The sequence below is a fragment of the Sapajus apella genome, unplaced genomic scaffold, assembly GCF_009761245.1.
Source record: "Sapajus apella isolate SASKATOON/1434 unplaced genomic scaffold, GSC_monkey_1.0 scaffold40, whole genome shotgun sequence".
In the NCBI taxonomy this organism is placed as follows: Eukaryota; Metazoa; Chordata; class Mammalia; order Primates; family Cebidae; genus Sapajus; species Sapajus apella.
The window spans coordinates 6,962,584-6,980,287 of NW_022436980.1; the positions used below are offsets into that span (position 1 = coordinate 6,962,584).

General features: G+C 40.2%; 2 protein-coding genes across 6 annotated transcripts in view; one reads left to right on the forward strand and one right to left on the reverse strand.

Annotated features, from left to right (window-relative positions):
• QTRT2 (queuine tRNA-ribosyltransferase accessory subunit 2) overlaps window positions 1-4,334 on the reverse strand; it is a 31,556-nt gene extending 27,222 nt beyond the window's left edge. For all 3 annotated transcript variants that reach the window (XM_032299014.1, XM_032299013.1, XM_032299015.1), the window contains exon 1: window positions 4,200-4,334. In XM_032299014.1, coding sequence (XP_032154905.1) covers window positions 4,200-4,210 — 11 coding nt within the window. In that variant the 5' untranslated portion in view covers window positions 4,211-4,334. The remainder of the gene's footprint in view (window positions 1-4,199) is intronic.
• A 108-nt stretch (window positions 4,335-4,442) lies between these two features.
• CCDC191 (coiled-coil domain containing 191) overlaps window positions 4,443-17,704 on the forward strand; it is a 94,641-nt gene continuing 81,379 nt past the window's right edge. For 2 of the 3 annotated variants that reach the window (XM_032299016.1, XM_032299017.1), the window contains exons 1-3: window positions 4,443-4,687; window positions 6,844-6,882; window positions 14,252-14,393. In XM_032299016.1, the coding sequence (XP_032154907.1) occupies window positions 4,598-4,687; window positions 6,844-6,882; window positions 14,252-14,393 (271 nt within the window). In that variant the 5' untranslated portion in view covers window positions 4,443-4,597. The remainder of the gene's footprint in view (window positions 4,688-6,843; window positions 6,883-14,251; window positions 14,394-17,704) is intronic. The other variant, XM_032299018.1, reaches the window with a different exon arrangement.

Below are 17,704 nucleotides of genomic sequence, written 5' to 3' on the forward strand. Positions count from 1 at the left end.
AGTAACATGTTGCACCAGAAAGCACTGGGCCTATGTGAAGACTTCAGCAAAGGATCTCCTGAAACAGGGTTAATCCCTTAGTGTGCCTAATTAATAAATTAAACTTTATTATAGGTATGTATAGATAGGAAACATCATACTGTCTATTATCTATCTATCTATCTATCTATCTATCTATCTATCTATCTGTGGCTTGGATCTGTCTGTCTATCTATCTATGGTTTGGATCTATCCATCTATCCACCTACCTACCTACCTACCTACCTACCTGGGCTCTGGAATCATCTGCAGTTTCTGGCATCCACGAGGGGTTTTGGAACATATTCCCCACAGATAAGGGAAGATTACCAAATAACCAATCTCAGATTCTCCAAGGTTGGACACAAGGATTCGCTAAGAGTATAGAGGCAGCCAGACTGGAAGCCCAGGTAAGTCTAAGACTTGCCTTTCTCTCAAAGACTTTTTAGTTTCATCCTTGTGTGAGGAAAGAATGAGCACATTCTAGGAGTTCCCATCTTTTAACAAACAAGTCTCAAGTGTGATTAATCATCCACTCAGTCCTGAAGTCCTCTTCTCTCGTCTCTCGTCTCTCATCTTACGTTCCCACTCTTTCCTCAAATGAAGAAACAGTCTTCTTCATTCTTAATTGAAAGTCTGTAATTGTAAGTCCTTGGTAACTCCAAAGGACATTGGCCACCATGTTCTTAGAGGCAGAGACGGGCTCTTCTGTGATATAATATAATGCTTTAATCCCAAATTTAATTCTCCTAACTTTGAAGATGAAGTTTGAAATACTCAGCTTAGAATACTGAACCCACTCAGCCAGCTGGAGAGAAACATCCACTTGGCTTTCTCTACAGTGAAAGATTTTGGTGCTACGTACTCACTTCTGTTGTTTGGGGCTTCATAAAAGTTCCACCCTAATCACAGTAACTCAACATGTTACTGAAGAAAAAAATAAGCAAGGAAAAGCAGATTTAAGATTTAAGGGTTTAAGAAAAAGTATTAGAATAAACTGCTATCGTCAGTGATTCTGTTTTGTGGGGATGAATGCAAATATTTAAAAATCCGAGGAAAACATCAGAGAATGTATTATACTTCAGCTGGAAATCAACATTTAAAAACATAAAATGGAGGCCAGGCGCGGTGGCTCAAGCCTGTAATCCCAGCACTTTGGGAGGCCCAGGCGGGTGGATCACGAGGTCAAGAGATCGAGACCATCCTGGTCAACATGGTGAAACCCCGTCTCTACTAAAAATACAAAAAAAACATTAGCTGGGCATGGTGGTGCGTGCCTGTAATCCCAGCTACTCAGGAGGCTGAGGCAGGAGAATTGCCTGAACCCAGGAGGCGGAGGTTGCGGTGAGCCGAGATCGCGCCATTGCACTCCAGCCTGGGTAACAAGAGTGAAACTCCGTCTCAAAAAAAAAAAAAAAAAAAAAAAAACATAAAATGGAATTTTGTCCAGAGCTAGAAAAACCAAGTCTTTCTTTCTTCATTTACTGTTCAGACTATGGTAAATGTTCTTTATAACTGCACTTCTTTTCTAAAGGCTCGAATACATTGTTATTATAAAGTAATAAAATAGTACACACACATATTCATGTACATATTTTTTAAAACATGCTTTGAGAATGATACTTCCTTTTTCCCAAGGAAAGGTCAGGAAATAGACCAACAGTCTCCAAAATATTAACTAGTTTTTATTTGCCTTTATTCATCCCTTCCCTTTTCACTTGTGGGTCTCTCCTAATACTTCTGGTGTCATAGATGGAGTTCCTGAGAAAGTCTTAAGGAAAAACCATTAAAAGTGTAAAGACAAATGACAGGCTGTCAGTGGACGTGTACCTTTACAAGGACTAACAAAGATTCCCTGCACTTATGGCAACACTGTACCTGTCCTAACACTTCCAGTGCCACCCACCACCTTCACTCTTTATTTATCAGGAGAGAAGGGATTTTTAAATGTTTCCTGGGTGGATTCTCTACATACTGTCATGGAAATGTCCAAAATTTCCTAAGTCAAACGATGGTCATATTTTTTGTGAAAGGAAAGCAGTATATGTAAGTACACATCTGCATCTCTTCCCCCTCTCCGCCTAACATGTACACTTTCTATAATGATAGTATATGCATAGAAAAACGTCTGAAGGACTTTTAAACAATGTGGTGTAATGAGCTGACTGAGAAATGACACATAGAAATGAAGAATGCTGGCCGGGCGCGGTGGCTCACACCTATAATCCCAGCACTCTGGGAGGCCGAGGTGGGTGGACCACCTGAGGTCAGAAGTTTGAGACCAGCCTGGCCAACATGGTGAAACCCCACCTCTACTAGAAATACAAAAATCAGCCAGGCATGGTGGCACGTGCCTGTAATCCCAGCTACTCTGGAGGCTGCGACAGGAGAATCGCTTGAACCCAGGGGGCAGTGAGCCAAGATTGTGCCCCTGCACTCCAGACTGTAAGACTCCATCTCAGCAACAACAATAACAAAAAAAAAAAAAAGAAAAGAAAGAAAGAAAAAAGAAATGAAGAACGCTACACTTCCAGAACACAATAACTGAAGATTCTTCCAAGGCATTTGGAAATCCTTACACCATTTGGTAGGGGGAAAAAGATACTGAATGAGGTTAAACTTTGTTAAGTGTGCGTGTGTTAAAAATTCAGAAGTAACTGTTAAAAACGATTAGTGACAGAATACGTAATTTCCAAACTCTCTGGAGAGAGAAGTGGGAAGATAAAGAAAAATGGATTAATCTAATAAAAGGCAAGAAAGAAAAAGAGACTAAAAAAAAGAAATAGAAAACATCAAATAAGATGGTGGAAGTCCAAATGTCAGTAATCACAATAAAAGTTAAATTAAATTCACATACAGAAAGACATAACAATAGCCACGAACACTTAATGGGTACTTACTGCGTATTAAGCACTGTTCTTTACATATTCACTCCATTAATCCTCATATCAAATGCATAATATAGATGCTATTACTATCCACATTTTTATGGCTGGGGAAACTGAGACTGATAAAATCACCAGTTGGTAACTGGCAGAGGTAGTACTTCAATTATTTAAGTCTAGCTTTCAATGCTGTACTCTAAAAGGCTGGAAGCTTAGAAGTTCCATCTGGTCCATAAGCACATTATAATCATAGTTTCCATTTTGCTATAGTGTTCTTGCTCTTTTCCCTTTCTCCCTCTCACCTCTAATCCATCCTCTCAGAATCTGCAATCTTTCTCCATTCTCATACAAACATTTAAACATACTTGTATATGGGAGGGAGTGCTTTTATAAAAATGAAAACATACTATACTAGCAATATATGCACTTCTCTGGAATTTGCTTTTCTCTCAAGAACAAACATTAGACCTCTTTCCTGAAGAAGAGACATAAAGCTAACTTACCCTTTTGAAAGAACTACTTCGTAATACTGCATAGTCTGTATGAACACAATTTATTCAACCAGCTTTCAGATAGACCACTGACAGAGCTGGTCCTAGGATCGCTGCAACAGTTTGAGGGCACAGCTTCCCTAACCTCATTTTCACCAATTTCAAGTTAACTTTAGTTTACATTTCCTGGCAGAATGTTTTACATACACTTACATTTAATCATTACAATACTCCGGTGATTCAGGTATTATCGTCCCCAGTTTGCTAATGAGAAAACAGGGTCTCTGAGTTATTAAACAAGTTGCCTAAGGTCATATAGCCACAAAGTAGCTGAATCCAAAACTCCTGTTCTAAATCTTTACTCTGCTTTGTAAACCCATTTGGCACTCCTGAATGGGCTGTCTTTGGAAACATCTCGGCTCAGCCAATAAGGCTGGATTCACCTTTGCTCCATGGGCCATCTCTATAGCCCCAGATCTCCCTAGGCACCTAGCTCGGAGATCGAAGATGGTCTCACCCACCCATGAGCAGTTCGGAATAAAAACTTCCGACTGAGGAATCCACCCTTGAGCAGAGGCTGGTCGAAAGGGGCCCTTTTATCTCAGAGGTGTCGGCGACGCTCACACGATTTATGAAAATCCGAACTTAGAGAAGCCAAGATCCGCCAGGAGACCCAGTAAAGGAAAGGAGAGACATGGCGGGAGTACAATCACCGTCACTGCAACTCAACCAGGAAGCGTCTGGGCGCGATGCGACTCTTTCATCTCTAGCAGCTCCCACACCAGCAGGGCAAAGGGGCACTTACCTCCAAACCATTCAACTCTTTTAATCTTCAGATCCCTCAAACTCCTCACAGTTCACTATCACGTGTTAGGCTTGCAGAATTCTCTGCCCCCAACCACTACCTCCAGAGCAGAGCCAATCAGGGAGTACTGCGTCATCACTGGGCGCCAGAAAAAAGCAAAGCGGATATTAAAGAGAGCCTTGATGACTACGAAAGCGAGGCACCCGGGCTGTTGCTATGGTAACTGAGCCAACGCTAGCGGCCTGCGCAGAGCCTCTTGGAAGTCGTGGTTCGACGGCGTCCTACGCCTGCTTTCCGTGCGGGCGGAGGTACTACTATTATCAGCGCGACCAGGAAGCAGCTTGGGCAGAAGAGCGGTGGCTGCAGCTTTGGCCAAGGTTCGGGCTCGAGCTTGGAAAATGCCACTGGCGCCCCAGGAGAGGTCCACCCCAAAGAAGAGGATGAGGCTAAGTCGCTGGAAACTGTTCACAAGGAAGCCGAGTCCCAAGGTGATCCCAATCCGGAGCTTTGGAGGGCGGGGACCTTCCCAAGGCGCGGCGCCGTCGTGAAGCCAGTCGCGGCCCCTCTGCTTCGTGCCTCTTCCCCGAGGGGCACCCTTAGCTGAGATGCCCCTGCCTTGACCGCCCCAAAGCCAGCATTACCCTGAGTGAAGTGCTCTAGGGGCTCTGAGGTCTGAGCACATTACGGGTTTGGTGGGCAGCATCGTGGAAGAACTGTTTCTAACGCTTTTCTCAAACCGAAGGTGTCTGCTAGTGCCCATCAGTGTGAAAGGAGTTTGCAAATTCCGTGTCCCTGCTACTTTAAATTTTAGGAAACTTCTCGCGCATTTCTTCTTTTTTTCTTTTTTTGCAAATCTTTGGGAAACTGATCTTTATTAACGGGAGAGATCTTCACGTTAAATACCCTGAATATATTCCTGCCCATCCACTTTTACGTAGAGTATCTAAAATGAACTCAGGAGTGCAAGTGGATATTGAATATATTAATATTCGATTCACATAGAAATTTCTAAATTCAACCAACATTCAAAAAATAGACTCTCTCCATATCTATCACCATTTAGATGTATTAGCACCTGAAGATAAGAAAAAACTGATAACCCCATTTTGAACTTGAAACATGTGATATGTGCAAAGTCACAATCACACCGTGTGTGCTTTCCACAGACTACCTTTTTAACAGTCCCAAAAGTAAATGCTTTAAATCTAAACAAGAGTACTAAAATGGAGAAGCTTCTCAGCTTTCGACTCCAGAGCAGTTTCACCAGCTGTTTTCGCCCTTAAGTTACACTTTGCTAAATAATATTCTGTAGCTGTATGTGACCTTTGTGAGGGCCCCAGGCAATTGTTCTTGCGATTTATTCTAAATTTAACAGCTAAATGCATTGGACATATTCCACATGATAAATACATTGCCCCAGATACTAGAGGGCATAGACTGGAGCATTAGGGAGACTTGGAAACTGAGGCTGCTGTTATTGCAGTATATCAGTCGCATCATGGATTGAATCCAAAATGGGTTATGAATATGGACTTGATGAAAGGTAAAAATTTAGAAGAATTTCTTAGGACTCCAAAAGGAAGGATTTTTGCTTCTAGTGCTCATTATTACTGCCTAGAGGAGAAAAAGTAAAAACCTAGGGCTCCTTCAGGTTCAGTTGTGTTTTAATTGGATCAGCTGTTTCTTTGTTGCACTTACAAAATTGAGCAGTACAGCTGTGTTAATTAGTTATCAGTAAGATGCTTTAAAGGTAAAGTGTTAGGTAAGTGAAAGAGTAGTATATTTTTCCCACCTTGTGTCAGTATGCTAGTTTAGATACCCCCTTGTTTTTTTATTATTATTATTTTAAAGAACATATTTGATTAAGAAGCAGTTCATGAACTGGGAACACCAAAAGAGATTTAGTGCTCCAATGACATATCATCAGGATATCCCCTTATTTTAAAAACACATCTGAATTTTTAGCAAAGAAGAAAACTCTGTTAAGTGACTTTCAGAGGGAATTCTGCAAGCTTCTGGGAGTTTGAAGAAAGGAAGTGTCCGGATGGTGTTTTCTAATTTCAGATTAATACCTGACGGATCTGGGTGGAAATTTATATTTTCTGCTTTGTAAAACAGTATAAGTCAGATTGATTAACCCTCTCCCCACTCCCTGGTTTTTATTGAACCAAACAGTATCCCTGATCTAGGTAAGACGAGAAAGCCTGTTGCTACAGGCTACTTATGAAAGGACAAAGGAGAGGAACATACACTTCTTCAAGCTGAAGATGACTTGGATAATCTGGCTAAGTGCTTTTTTTTTTTTTTTTTTTTTTTTTATGAGTAGCTTTATATTTAGCATTTCTTTATCTTGACTCTTAACCCTAAGGAGCTTTAAAAAAAAATACCAATGCCAGGGTCCTATCCCAGACCAATTAAATCACAGTCTCATGGTGGGCCTACATAAGAAATAAAAACAGTCAGTGTCCCAGGAAGGCTTCAAGTTTTTTCCTCATAATGCTATTCTGTGTCATTTATTGCTAATCATTTCTAATGAAATGCTTTGGGGAAATAATAAAGGTCACTTTATGCCTTAGAAAGATTTAAATGGTGAAGTTGGTAAAGATATTGCTGCATATTAATATCCTATATGTGTTATCTACAGCCTGCTGTTGGTCCTGACAGTGTGGAGCACTGGATAAAGGTAAGGATATTTTAAATTTAGAATAAAAAGAGAATTAAGAGTCAACCATAATCAGATGGAAAAGAAATATGAATAGATCTCCACTTTGCACATACTCTACTGTTTTTATTCCCATGTAACTGTGTAAGTTGTCTTAATTTTATACTTTTTAGTATTGTTTTTATAATTCTGTTGCCTCTGGCGAAACCATTTAAGTCTGAATGACAAGAAAACAGGTGTGTAGACATCATTTCAAATGCCATGAGTATCACATGAAGAGAATTAAAGGAGCAGGGAAAAGAAGCCTTGGGAGAGGATGTGGTGGCCTTCCTCAAATGTTGGAAAAACTGCACTGTAGTTACAATCACTAATTGTTACGTAGGGACTAATGGGTAAAAGCTACCTGTGCATCACAAATAAGAATTTTCTAATGAAAAAAAGTAAAAACCTAGGGCTTCTTCAGGTTCAGTTGTTTTAATTGGATCAGCTGTTTCTTTGTTGCAGTTACAAAATTACTGAGCAGTACAGCTGTGTTAATTAGTTATCAGTAAGATGCTTTGAAGGTAAAGTGTTAGGTAAGTGAAAAAGAGTATTATGTTTTTCCCACCTTCTTGTGTCAGTGTGCTAGTTTAGATACCCGCTTATTTTATTATTATTTTAAAGAACATATTTGAGTAAGAAGCAATTCATGAACTGGGAACACTAAAAGAGATTTAGTGCTCCAATGACATATCATCAGGATATCCCCTAGAGCCGTCCAAAGTGGACTGGGCATTCTCATAGAGATGTTTTCTCTACCACTGGAGCTATTTTAATGGACTCTGGTCACTTAATGTTAGGTTAATGAACAATATGTTTGAGGATTCAGTGAAGGGGGAGAATTAAAGATGTAATGGAAGTATGTGGTGAGAGGCACTAATTTAGATGGGGTCAGAGAAAGCTTCCTGGCTACTGCAGAAAGCCAAACTTAGAAGATGACTAAAGTGGACCTACCATCATGAATGCTAGCCTCTAGGAAGACCACTCCTCAATATCTAGCAAGACCAGCTTGCATGTGACTGTTGAGAGTCCCAGTGCCAAGTTCCCGCAGGGCTTAGTCACATAGTTAGGTACCATCTCTTCAGAGGCAAAGATTTAACTAGAACAGGAAGATAAAATTTTGCTCTGACTTGTCTATGACATTGTCCTCTTTCATATAGTTTTCAGCCAGCTTGACTCTGATTTTTATCATTCCTCTAAAATTTCTGTAGTGGCTTTTTCTCCATTATGTCATCAAATCACCTGTCTTGAAAAAAATCAATAAGTCCTTATTTGACCCTGCAATCTATTCTGATTCCTGAACGGTTTCGTTTTCTTGTGTAATGTTTTGGATGTGTGGCCTGGACGCCTTGCCTTTGTATTTTTATTGTCCTCTTGTATCCACAGTTATTCTCGTACATCCTTATTCCTTACCATTCCACAGAAACTGTTGTCATAAATGATTTCCTGAACAAATCCCTTAGTTTTTTTTTGAAACGGAGTTTCACTCATGTTACCCAGGCTGGAGTGCAATGGTGCATCCCGTAGTTTTTTTTTGAGACGGAGTTTCACTCTTGTTACCCAGGCTGGAGTGCAATGGCGCAATCTCGGCTCACCGCAACCTCCGCCTCCTGGGTTCAGGCAATTCTCCTGCCTCAGCCTCCTGAGTAGCTGGGATTACAGGCACGCGCCACCATGCCCAGCTAATTTTTTGTATTTTTAGTAGAGACGGGGTTTCACCATGTTGACCAGGATGGTCTCGATCTCTTGACCTCGTGATCCACCCGCCTCGGCCTCCCAAAGTGCTGGGATTACAGGCTTGAGCCACCGCGCCCGGCCACAAATCCCGTAGTTTTTTGATAGCAAACGTTTTCAGGTTACATTTGATATAGTTACCACGTCTTTACTCTAGAAATCTCCTCCATGGTCTTTTTGTAACTCATTTTTTTCCCTGCTGCTTCTATGACTTCCTTGTTTACTTCTCTGTCTTCTTTTCTGATTTCATTCCTAACTCTGGTTGTCCCCTAAATAGTTACAACCTCTAGACTTAAGACTGCAAAATTCACCTGAGTGAACCACCCTTTCAAAATCAGCTGAGACCTCTTTATGTGAAAGGAGTGGGGAATATTTGGAAAGGGTGTGGAGCATAGTGAAAATTAAGAAAGGCCTCTCTCAGAAGAGAAAAGGAAGATTTCTCAGTAGCACTGGGGACCTGGCTGAAGCAGTGAACCATAATTTTTAAAAATTTTTTAAGTATTTTAACTAGAGATGGGGTCTCACTATGTTGCCAGGTCTCAAACTCCTAGGCTCAAGCAATCTGCTGGCTCAGCCTTCCAAGGGCTGAGCCATCATGCCCACCCCATAACTTTTTATGGTACCAAAAATTGATAAATCAGATTGATCCAGACTTGGAGGTTTTCACTGGAACAGCCAAGGAACAAGGGGTTTAAGGATGCAGTAAGGTAGTAGCTGGATATCCACACTGAATAGAAAAGGAAGGGACCCTTTCAGGGACTCAAGTTAGAAGAGGAAAGCATACAGTGACCAGAAGACTTGGTTAGGTCCAACATCAATGCCATAGGAGTAGGGAGAATGAAACAGGGAGATGGATAGGAGGTTGATGTTAAAGAAGTGGGTATCAGTTTGGTTTGAGCAATGGAACATGCTGTGAACTGTGCTTTGTGACATGGTTCAGGGTCACCATGTCAGCAGGTTGCTAAAGTGGAATTGAGGGGAAAGCTGTTGGAATACAGAAGAACAAGCAAATCTCCAGGCTGAGATGTTGGTGATTCATCCTCAGTGACATTGAAATCACCTAGAATCAGGGAGATGATTGGGTTAACCTGTGAGTCCTGCAGCAACTCACTCAAAATGCAGCAATCCACCATGCTTTACAATTTATCCTTATCCCGATGGGATAGGCTGACTCATCTTACTCCAGTGCATTCTGTAACTTGATTGAGCTTTCTAAACATTTTAATCAAATAATTTCTCTAGTCTTTTTTTTTTTTTGAGATGGAGTCTCGATCTGTTGCCAGGCTGGAGTGCAGTGGCACAATCTCAGCTCACTGCAACCTTCGCCTCCTGGGTTCAAGCTATTCTCTTGCCTCAGCCTCCTGAGTAGCTGGGATTACAGGCACCTGCCTCCATGCCCGGCTGATTTTTGTATTTTTAGTAGAGATGGGGTTTCACTATGTCATGTTGGCCAGCCTGGTCTTGAATTCCTGACCTTGTGATTAGCCTGCCTTAGCCTCCCAGAGTGCTGGGATTAAAGACATAAACCACCGCACCCGGCCTTCTCTACTGTTGAATCTTCAGTTATTCTATGTGCCGTCAGATGAAACTATAAATTCTAGATGAGTATTTAAAGCCCTCTAGCAATCCATCTATAATATCAGTTTACCTGGAGCAGTCCCTATACTGATACTCTGTTACTCCCGTCAGGCCAGTCTCCTTCCCCTCCATCAGACAAATGTTCCCTTTGCTTCGACTCATATTGATCCCTCAGCCTGGAATACTCATCTGCTCTAAGAGGCCAATCCAGATCCTTCCCTTGCAACTCAACTTGAGATGCCCCTCTAAGTGAACAAATCCTCCTTGTCTGCCTCAACCTCCTAATCCCATCTTGTACTACTCTTTTGCTTGGAATTATTTTGACATTTATGTACACAGATAAAGCATCAAGCATTTGCTTTTATAAAAGTGATTTAAAATGGATAGTTTAAAAAATTTATTACAGAACTATTTATTATATATGAGCATTCAGTATGTCAAAAAGCTCATGTTTGTATCCACTGGTTTTGAGGAAATGAAGGATTACATTGTAACTGCTGTTTCTGCCATCCATGTTGACAGAGGCTACTAAGGATCTGGAGTGGACCATGGAATTGACATGTGCTATGGAACACAAAGTAACACATATTGAGCATTTAAAGATCATGGGAATAACTGGGATAGTTCCTTTACAAGTAATATGTTTATATATAACATAGTTACTATGATACACTTTTGAAGGTGTTCAGTTTTTTTTAAATCACCCTGTGTTGCTTCAGAACTGTCCTTGAGTTGTTTATTGCACACATGATACAGGGAACCAAAAGCAAACAAAAAAGTGAGCTTTTTAAGAGGAGAAAATTTTACTTTTTTTTCCACTTAATGCCCACCCCAGTGCTGGGAACAGAGCTAGCCTTCAATCAGGACTTGCTGAAAGAGTAAGTTGTTAAATTGACAAAATTTAAATTTAAGTAATTAAAATTACTTAAATATAGGATGACCCTCTCCTATGTCTTAGATACTTATTTTGGAAAAAAAAAAAATTAAGGATGTATTATTTTAAGACAAACAAATACAGAGATTATGTATAGTCCTTAGTATCATCTAGTAGTTTTTTTCTCCTCAAATCTTCATTTTAAGTGATATCCCAAACAGTTGCCTTGTTAAAGCCAAGCAAACATTTCTCTTTATTTCCTTGTCAGTACCAGGCTACCAGGCTGTCTCCTCCTTTATCCTTCAGTCTTTCTCTGCTTCTCTCCCAACCTCTCTACCCTCCTCTGTTAAGAACCTGTACAAATTCCAACTCAGGTAGGATGACACATAATACATAATTATTTGTTTCACCCATAGCCTGAGGAACTAAGTCAAGTCTACAAATCTGTTTTTGTTGTTAATTTTTTGTTTGTGGGTATTTAAAACACTAAAGTTGATCAATTTATTTGTATATTATTTACACATGTGCATATATAAACACATACAGTATATGCAAAATTCATCTTTCTATCTCAGAATTTAAGAACATGAAGGAAAGGCTGTGTACCAACCATAAATCTAATAAATGATGTATGCTACCAACATAAACTTGAATGCATCAGAGGCTATCAGAAATAATATGGGAATATAGGTGTCTACTAAGTGACTTCATAAGGAGTGAATAATATTTTCTTGACTCTAATGAGATCATGTTTTTTTTCTGGCTCATATATTTGCCTGTATGTTCTGTTTTCCACATCTTTTTCAAATTACCCTTCACTTTTCAACTTTATTCCTCTGCTTCTATCTGGCTTAAAGCTAATATATGAAACCCACAAGAATTTGGATCAAAAAGCCCATGGCAAGTTTTGGCAGAGGTTCTACCAATCTTTCCACAAAAGGCAAGAGGAAAAGCCATTTTCAAAATAGGTCAGGTGACAATATAAATATTGGAAAGTGCAGCTTTTTTGAATAAAGTTTTCATGTGTTCATTCCTTTAACAAATATTTATTGGGCACCTGTTAAGTGCCAAGAATTATTCTTAATGCTTGATTCTCCTTGAGAAAAAGACAAGAATGCTTGCCAACATTCTACCTGAGGGAGACAGTAAGTGATTAAATATATGATAAGATGGTAAGTACTATAGAAACAATCAAAACAGAGGAGGGGGAGAAGGAGAGCTGGAGGAGAGTGTTTACATTTCATATAGGGTGGTCGCGGAAGGCCTTACTGGGAAGGTGACATTTGAGCAAAGGCTTGAGGAGGTGAGGGAAGGAGGCCTATGGGTATCTGTAGGACAGCAGTTCAGGCAGAGGAGAAGCAAGTACAAAGGCCATGAGGTGGGAACACACTGAGCATATTTGAGGAGGAACAAGCAAGGAGGTCCATGGGGCTGAAGTAGAATAAGCAAAGGGAAGAGTATCGAGGGGCTTGGAAAGCTCACAAAGGGCCGCGTGTAGGACCTGGAAGCACATTGCAAAGACTTTGACGTTAATTCTGATTGAGATCAGGAGCCATTGAAGGCTTTCAAGTAGAGTTATGACATGATGTGGCTTTCATTTTAAAGGAGTCATTCACTGCTGTGGTGAGAAGCTCTTCCAGAAAACCTGTCAGGAAATTATTGTGCCTTGGACCAAGGTGGTAGCAATGGAGGTGATGGGAAGTGGTCAGATTCTATATATATTTTGAAGATAGAGTCAATAGATTTCCTGATCAATTATATGTGTGGTGAGAAAGAGAGAGAGAGATTGAATTAAGGACTCCAAAATTTTCATCCTGAGGAACTGAAAGAATGAAGTTGTCGCTACCTGAGTTGAAAGAAACACAGCAATTGGGGGGAAAGGTTTTTTGGGAGGGGAAAGTTAGGGGTTAAGTTGTAAAATAAGTCCTAACTTTTTTTTTTCTTTTGAGACAGAGTCTCACTCTATCACCTGGGCTGGAGTATGGTGGCATGATCATGGCTCATTGCAACTTCCGCCTCCCAGGTTCAAGTGATTCTTGTGCCCTAGCCTCCCAAGTAGCTGAGATTACAGGTGCATGCCACCACGCCTGGCTAATTTTTACATTTTTAGTAGAGACAGGGATTCACCATATTAGCCAGGCTGGTTTCGAACTCCTGACCTCAGATAATTCACCTGCCTCAGCCTCCTAGAGTGCTAGGATTACAGCATGAGCCACCGTGCCCAGCTTAAAATTTATTTAATTAATTTATTTTGAGACAGGGTCTCACTGTGTCACCCAGGCAGGAGTGCAGTGGCATGAACACAGCTCACTGCAGTCCCAGCCCTCTGGACTCAAGCCCAGCCTCTGAAGTAGCTAGGACTGTAGGTGTGCACAACCACACCCAGCTAATTTTTTAACTAGAGATGGGGTCTCACTGTGTTGCCCAGGCTGGTCTCAAACTCCCAGGCTTAGGCAGTCCTCCCATTTTGGCCTCCCAGAATGCTGGGATTACAGGCATGAGCCATTGCACCCAGCCTAAAATAAGTGTTTTTAATCTGTGCAGGTAAACAGAAATGCTAAGGCAGCTTGCCCACTTCTGCTATTTCTTTCCCCAATCTTGCAAATTTGGTCATGTTTTTACTAGACTCTTGCTGTTAAGTTAAAACATTCTAGATGGCTACAATTCAGTGACTCTGTTGATCCCAATTTTATTGAACCTAACATATGATTGCCAAATATAAGATGGGAGGTTTCCTTCAGGAGTACTAATTTACTGAAGTGTGGTTACTCTGCCTCTGGTTCATATTTATACGCAAGTCCTAAGGGCATGAAAACTAATAAAATATAATATTTTTTATTTAAAATAAAATATCCATGTCTCAGGATCCTATCACTAATGCCCTAAACAAAAGTTATCTAAAGCTTAATAACCTTTTGTTCAAATATCAAAATTGTGAACACCTGTTAGAACATGGTAAAATACTGCAATTAATTCAATATTATATATGAAACCCCCCCCAAAATATTTGGGGGTAGATGTTTAAACCTCAGAGCTTCTCCAAAAATGGAAAAATGAATGAATCTTAGTAGTTGGTAGAAAATCAGATTCTTGAAAAGGAGAGAAATTCTCTCTGAACAAATTTGTTGTCATCTTAATGGATTTTTTTTTTCTGTTATATTGAAGAGAGTGGAGAAGGCCTCAGAATTTGCAGTGTCAAATGCATTTTTTACTAGAAATTCTGATTTACTCAGAAGTCCCTGGGGCCAAATCACAGATCTGGAAACATCTGAGCAAATAGAGGATCACGATGAAACCTTTGCAGAAGGTAAGAGAATTTGTTTTTTTGCTGTGATGTTACTAATTCTTAAAGCATAACCCATGATGCATTTCAAAGTAGAAAATGGAAGCTTTTCTTACTCATGTTCTTAATTTCCCTTTCTTTCTACTGCCCTGAAGCTATTTTAGTCTGGAATTAACTTCAATATTACAAGTAAGGATATACTTAAGCCCCATTTTGTTTCCCAAATTAGAACCACATCCAGATGTAGTTTGATACACAGTTAAGCGGTGAATATTGTAAGATATTAGTCCTGTGACAAAGATGGTAGTTTGTTAATTTGATCAGATATTTATACAGATAATTTTACCACAGTCTATAAATCAGTTTTATTCTTGATAAAGAGACCCTAAAAACAGTTTAATCTTCCTGTGTTCCAGAAGCATTACTCTTCTGGAATTTGGTATTTTTGTTACTGATGCCCTGAGGAACTCTGCCATTTAGGGGTGGAAGGAATCAGGAAGGAACAGCAAAGGAGGCTGAGAAGGGAAGGCCACTGTGGTAGATGGAAAGTCAAGAGTGTGATGTGCTACAGACCAGCTTCCCTTTCAATTGCTTATGTCTCCAGTTACTCCATTTATTTGTTCATTTATTCAACACACATATATTCTTTGCTGGGTACTATTTTAGATACTGGAAGTACTGTTTATGAACAAGAGAGACAAAGCCCCTGCTTTCATGAAATATACATTTTCATGTGGGAATTAAGAAAATTTTGCGGTGATCCAGTAGTAAAAGTCTTCAAGTTGAGACCTGAGTCAGCAAGGAGCAAGTAAGCAGCTGAAAAATGTGATGGGGGACAGCATCCTGGCAGATGTAAAGGGAGCATGAAGTACAGACAGGCATGGTGTGCTGCAGGAAGACCCATGTAGCTGGAGTTTCCCCCAGAGATAAGCTGGCGAGGGTGAGGAGAAGGCATGTCACATAGGGCTTTCCAAGCCTGGGGAATGAATTTAGATTTCACTCTGAGTACGACAGGATAGAATTGGAGGGTTTTAAGCAGAGATGTAATATGACAGTTTATAAAACATATGAAGAATGTAGCATGGTGTGGTGGTGGCTGCCTGTATTCCCAGCTACTTGGGAGGCTGAGGCAGGAGAATCACTTGAATTTGGGAGGTAGAGTAGGGTAACTAGTGGGAGCTATTGCAGCAGTCTGGGTGAGCAGTAATGGTGACTGATTTAGAGCGGTTGATAGTACTGGAGCTAGAGACGGAAATTGATTCTGAAATTGACATGGCTGGTCTTGCCCACCCTACCTTCCACCCTGCCAACAGAGATACACAATATACTTTAGCTTATTAAGGGTTCTAAGAAGTCCTGCAGTTAAAAAATGCTTACTTGCCCCATTTCCCATGCTGCCTATACCATGAACCTCTTTTTATCCTGAAATCAGCATATTATCCTGAGAAACTAGTGATTCACATCAGGAACGTGATTTGGTGTATGGATAGAACACCAATGGATAGAATATGGTTTACAAAGGTTTATATCATTTTTTTTTCCTCTCATCAACTATATTAATGTTCTACAAAAAGTGGTGTTCTGAAGAACATACTTTGAAAATCTGTGCTTTAAGGTAGTTTGTATACTCGTGTGGTCTAACACGAGGTATTTCTACAGTTTAATGCCTCCAAGGATAGTTTTATTTGTTTTTGGGGTGTACTTCATAGTAAATCCCCATTTACCAATACATGTCATTTAGTAGGTATAAATTGTTTTGCATGTAAATTATTATACACATAAATGTTTGAATTATTGTGCACAAGGGCTACTCAGTAAATACCTTCTCCCTTTCTCTACCTTCCTCTGAAAGCCAATAGTATTTGTTGCTAGTATGCTTTTAACACTTAGTTTATATTACTCTGATGTATTTTTTTTTATTTTATCTATATTAAAAGCCTCTTGGCATCATTTAATATAAGCACCCCATTCCCCAAGAACTATGCAATAATGATCATAATAATGATGAAGGTAATGATAAAATAGACAAAAGCCTTCTGATAATAATAACATTTATTATGAAATAATCATAATATGATGAAGGTTATGCTAAAGCAGGCACTTTCCCCTATACCTAAATAATTTAAGGAGATTTTCTCAATAGCATTAAGAAATCCAAGTGGAAGTTGGCTTTCAGGATATCACAGTCTTTGATTTTCCTCCTGCCTCGATGGCCTCTCCTTCCTAGTCAGCTTTCCTGGTTCCACCCTATCTCTTCATCTGCTAAATTCTGGAGTTCCTCAGCACTTAGTCCTTGAACCTCTTCTCTTTCTACCTTCCTCTTTTGGTAATTTCATCTATTTCTATGATTTTAAATACACTCTGAGTGCTGAAAACTTCCACATTTATTTCTTCAACTTGGACCTGTCCCCTGAAATCCAGAGTATTATAGCCAATACCATATTTGACATCTCTGTTTGTATATCTCATAAACATCTCAAACCTAACGTGCCTGGGACTGAACTCCTGATCTTCCTCCTCAAACCTGCTGCTCCCTTGGCCTTCCCCATCTCGGTAAAGGGCATTACCATCCTTGCAGTTGCTTAAGCCAAAAACCTCATAGATTTCTTTTTCTCATGTCCCACATCCAGTCGATCAGCAAATCATGTCAACTCCACCTCAAAACATTCTTTTCTAGAATCTGACCCTTGTTAATACCTCCACTCCCAGGTCCAGGCCACCATCTCCTCTCTCCTGGATTATTGTACTTGTTTACCAATTAGTGTTCTTGCCTCTGTGCTTGTCCCCTATAGTTTAACTTAATAGTCAGAGTGAGTCTCTTAAAATATATTACTTCTCTGCTCACATCTCTCCTGTGGCTCCCATTGCACTCAGTAAAAACCAAAGTAGCTAGAATAGTGTCAGGACTCTAAGTAAGGGGATTTCAGCCTTAGGACTATTGACATTGAGCTAGAGAATTTTGTGGGGCTGTCCTGTGAGTTGCAGAATATTTAGCAGCATCCCTGGCCTCTACCTCCTAAATGGTAGTATTACTTCCCCCAGTTATGACAACACAAAATGGCTCTAGACATTGGCATAAGTCCACTGGGGGCAAGATTGCACCTGGTTGATAACCATTGCCCCAAACATTCCCCTAAACCTGATCTGCATATTACCTCCAACCTCATCTCGTACTGTCTCCGCCGCACTCACTTCTCTTTGACCACACTGGCCTCCTCACTGTTTCTCCAACACTGTAGAAACTCCTGCACGGGACCTTTGCATTTGCTTTCCCTCTGCAGAGAATACTATTACCATAGGTCCTCATTTATCTCACTTCCTTCTCTTCTTTGCTC